Source organism: Odontomachus brunneus, unplaced genomic scaffold, assembly GCF_010583005.1.
Source record: "Odontomachus brunneus isolate Ranch 3 - 2012 unplaced genomic scaffold, Obru_v1 Obru_scaffold_194, whole genome shotgun sequence".
Classification (NCBI taxonomy): domain Eukaryota; kingdom Metazoa; phylum Arthropoda; class Insecta; order Hymenoptera; family Formicidae; genus Odontomachus; species Odontomachus brunneus.
The window spans coordinates 522,838-527,428 of NW_022639644.1; the positions used below are offsets into that span (position 1 = coordinate 522,838).

The 4,591-nt window shown below is 36.5% G+C and overlaps 2 protein-coding genes across 7 annotated transcripts in view; one reads left to right on the plus strand and one right to left on the minus strand.

The window, feature by feature from the left end:
* LOC116851842 (nuclear fragile X mental retardation-interacting protein 1) overlaps positions 1-4,591 on the minus strand; it is an 87,185-nt gene that overhangs the window by 51,081 nt on the left and 31,513 nt on the right. The window lies entirely within an intron of this gene.
* Positions 2,844-4,591, plus strand: part of LOC116851844 — a 2,839-nt gene continuing 1,091 nt past the window's right edge. For both annotated transcript variants that reach the window (XM_032831684.1, XM_032831683.1), the window contains exon 1: positions 2,844-2,992. In XM_032831684.1, coding sequence (XP_032687575.1) covers positions 2,928-2,992 — 65 coding nt within the window. In that variant the 5' untranslated portion in view covers positions 2,844-2,927. The remainder of the gene's footprint in view (positions 2,993-4,591) is intronic.

Below are 4,591 nucleotides of genomic sequence, written 5' to 3' on the forward strand. Positions count from 1 at the left end.
AGGTTTTTAGAAAAAAAAATTTGACCTTGAAATAACCTTGAAGGACACCAACATGGTCGAGTTTGAGGTCACCATTAACTGCAATTAAACAAAATAACTAAAGTATGCTATTTTCATCAACTGCGTTCTTCGAAGATATCCAGTCCTCAAAATTAAGTAACCTTTGAATGACCTTCAAGGTCAACCACAATTTATGGCCTTATAATGTTTTTGGACGTAAAATTTCCCGCTCTTTCGATTGCCGACGTCAAAAAAGGGGGTTTCCATTTAAAAAAATTGAGCTGACCTTGAAATAACCTTCAAGGTCATCGTCAAGGTCAAATCCAAGGTCACCATTGAATTCCTCGTCAAAAGTTACTACAAGAGTGACCTTAACATTTTTCAGAAATAATTTACCTGAGAAATTATTCAGGTGTTTCCAGACTTTTTGGACACCCTGTATATATATGTATATGTATATATATATACATATATATATATATATATATATATATATATATGTATGTATATTGCGATACACCATAATATACATATATATACATTACGATTTACCATAATCATATATATTTTTCTTATTATTTATATGTAAAATTGAAATGTTTAAGCAATTTTGCGCAAACCTTGAATATTCTTTTATTTCATAATATTCTCTGTTATATAGAGAATATATATATATATATATATATATATATATATTCTCTGTTATATAGAGAATATATATATATATATATATATATATATATATATATATATAATAAAATTTAATAATACTTTATTTTATTAATATTATTATATAATAACAAATTTTTCCTTAATATTATTAATAATATAATTTTCAATGCTCCTCAAATATTGTTGCAAAAAATTGTACTTTTTGTTCAATTTATATTCAACATTGCAGCAATATCTTGTAATCAATGTAGAAAAATCAACATATATTCTATGTAGAAAAAACATCCGCACTTCTATCTTCAATATTGCAACGTCTTATCAACTTTTTTTCAACGTTCTGTGCTGTATGGGAATTATTATTTTTGTTTCTCACATTTTATGAATTTATGAGGAGTAAAATCGTATAATTATAGATCGAGACATTAAAATGATCATCAATCAAAATGATCAATCGATTAATTAAAATTAATTTGCCCACATTTCTTAAATAATTTAAGTTTTTATTAAAATCTTGATGGACTTGGTTAGGTGGCGTGCATGAGTGTGTATGTGCGTAGAATAAGAGTTTAGTTAAGTGCGTGCGAAATAATATAGGAAGGTAGATAGTAAGGTAAGGTATAGGAAATCAGGTAGGGAAAATAGTGGTGTAGGTGAGTAAGTGAAGGGGATAAGTGGGAGGAAGGAGAAGTGGAGTTGGAGGTGAAATAAAGGTTGGGAGCTTTAGAGGTTATGGCAGCAGGAGTAAGGAGTGGGGTGGGGAAAGGGGTAAGAGGAAAAATAGAGGAAGGACAGAGGAAAATAGTGACAGAGGAGAAAAGCAATGGGAAAAGGGTGGTATTTAAGGAAATGAGTAAGGAGGATAAGGAGATAGAAGGAAAGGAAGGGGATCAAATGGAGAGGTGGAGGAAAGAGATAACGATGCAGGTCAGGAAGGAAGTGGATGAGCAGTTAAAGAAGGAGTTAAAGAAAATACAGGAAGAAAGGGTAAGGATGAGTGAACAAGTAAAAAAAGAAATTAAGAAATTGCAAGAAGAAAGGATGGAATATAGAGAGTTGTGGGAGAGGAGGTGGGATGCGTGGAGAGAAGAGATAGAAGAGAGAATAGAGAAATTAACAGAAAAGATGGATAAGGTGTGGCATTGGGGGAGGGAGAGGGATAGTGAGAATGGGGAGGTAGGGGAAAAGGGAAGTAAAGATAGTGGTAGTAAAGCGAGTAGCAGATATGGAGAGTCAAATGTAACGAGAAGCTCTGGGGGGCTTAGTGGGAGAGAGGTGGAAAAGTTAAAAAAGATAGTAGTAGACAAAGGAAGGGAAGAGAGAAGAAGTAATATTGCGATAAAGGGATGGGGAATAAGGGGAGAAGGTAAGGGGAGTAAAGAGGAAATAGAAAAATATTTGAAGGAAAAATTGCAGATAGAGTGTAAGATTGTGAGGGGTAGATGGAGTGGGGGAGTATATATAGCAAGGGTGGAAAATGAAGGAAAGAAAAGAGAATTAATGGAAAAGAAAAGTAAATTGAAAGGGGAGAATGTTTTTATTGAGCATGATTTAAGCTGGGAGGATAGGAAAAGACAAGAAAGGATAGGAAGCTGGGCAAGGGAGAAGAGAAGGAAAGGTATGGAGGTAAAGGTAGGATTTGGTAAAGTAAAGATTAATGAGAGATGGTGGAATTGGGAGGAGGTAATGGAGAGGGAAGGAAGGGGAGAGAAAATAGGAGAGGGGATAAGGGGGAAGAGAGGAGAAAGAGGGCAAGAAAAGGAGGATTTTTAACTAGCCAAGAAGGAGAGGAGATAAGAAAGGGGAAAAAGAAAAAAGAGGGGAGGGGGGATAAAGGAGAAGAGAAAGGCAGGGTAAAAGAAATAGGGGATGGAAAGAAAAGGAAGATTATGTTTTGGAATTGTGCAGGAATTGGGAATAAAGACAGGGAATTTTGGGAGTATATAGGGAAGCATGATTTTGTGAGCTTGATGGAGACATGGGTGGATGATAAAGGGTGGGAAAGGATAAAGGAAAGGTTACCAAAGTCACATCAGTGGGAATACAGTAGGGCGGAGAGAGAGAAAAGGAAAGGGAGGGCGATGAGAGGGATGATTATAGGAATAAGGAAAGGATGGGGGGAGAAGGAAGGAAAGTTAATTAAAAAAAGGGAGGAGGGGATAATTACGTCAGAAATAAAAGAGAAAGGAGAAAAGATAATAGTTATATCCATATATAATAAGGGTGGATGGAAAAGGTTGGAAGAGAGTTTGAATAGGATGGTGGAGGATGGAGAAAATGGGAAAATAATAATAGGAGGGGATTTTAATATTAGGATAGGAGGGTTAAAAAACAATGAAATGGTGGGAGAAGGAGAGGGTAGAAGAAGTAAGGATAAAATGATAGGAAAGGATGGGAGAAGATTAATAGAGTGGGTGCAAGAAAAAGGATGGTATGTATTAAATGGAGATTATAAAGGGGATTGGGAAGGGGAATTCACATATGTAGGTGCCAGAGGAAATACGGTGATAGATTATGTAATTGTAAGTGAGGAAATATATTGTAAGGCAGAAGATTTTGTAATTGGAGGTAGAATAGAGTCGGATCATATGCCACTAGAATTAAGAATAGAGGAAGAGGAGGAGGATGAAGAAAGAAGAGTACCAAAGGGAGGAGAGGAAGAGAACAAGGAAGGAGGAGGAGAGAAGGAATTTATAAGTTGGAAGGAGGAGGATAGGGTGAAATTCAAAGAGGAAACGGAGGACTTCGTGCTGGAAGAATATCAAAATACAGTGGAGAAGAAATGGCAAGGAATTAAAGAAAAGATACTAGGATCAATGGTGAGGAAAAAGATGAAGATAAGAAGGTGGAAATTGGGGGATAAGGACTGGTGGGATAATGAATGTAAAAGAGAGAAGAGGAAGGTAAAGAGGAGTTATAAAAGGTGGAGGAGTGGAAAAATAGGGAGGATGCAATATATAGAGGGAAAGAAGAAGATGAAAGAAATGCAAGAGAGAAAACAGAGGGAGAGAAGAAAGAAAGAAGAGGAAGAACTGAGGATGTTGAAAAAAGAAACGGAGGTGTGGAAATATATAAATAGGAAGAGGAAAAAGAGAAGAGAAATGGAGAATAAAATTGGAGAGGAGGAATGGAGAAGACATTTTAAAAGGTTATTAGATGGGGAAGAGGAAAAGGAAGAAGGGAGGAAGAGGAAAGAAAGGCAGGAAGGAAAAGAAGAGGATGAATTGGAGGAAAAGGAAATTGAGGAGCCGGTGAGGAGAATGAAGAAGAGGAAGGCGTTTGGAAAGGATGGAGTCCCCATGGAGGCATGGATGTATGCAGGGGAAGGGATGAAGAAAAGTTTAATAGAGTTAATGAGGCAGATATGGGAGGAAGGAGATATTCCAGGAGACTGGAGGACAAGTATTGTGGTACCGCTATATAAGAAAGGAGATAGGGAGGATGTGAGAAATTATAGAGGGATATCGCTGTTGTGTACGGCGTATAAGATATACGCGGAAATATTAAGGAAAAGACTAGAGAAGGAGGTGGAAGGCAAAAAGATATTGCCAGAGAGTCAGGCGGGTTTTAGGACAGGAAGATCGACGATAGATAATATTTTTGTGTTAAATCATTTAGTACAGAGGAAAGGAGAAAGAAGAGGAAAGGAGAGGTTATATGCTTTGTTTGTGGACATTAAAGCAGCTTTTGATAATGTTAATAGAGAGAAGTTATGGGAGATAATGGAAAGTAAAGGGATAAATCAAAGGATGGTAGAAAGGGTGAAGAGGATATATGAAGAGACCAAGATGATAGTGAAAACAAGGAATGGATTTACGGACAGCTTCTGGACCAAAAAAGGAGTGAGACAAGGGTGTGCGTTGAGCCCGTTATTATTTAGTATATATATTGCGGAATTAGATAAGATGATGGAAAGGAGAGG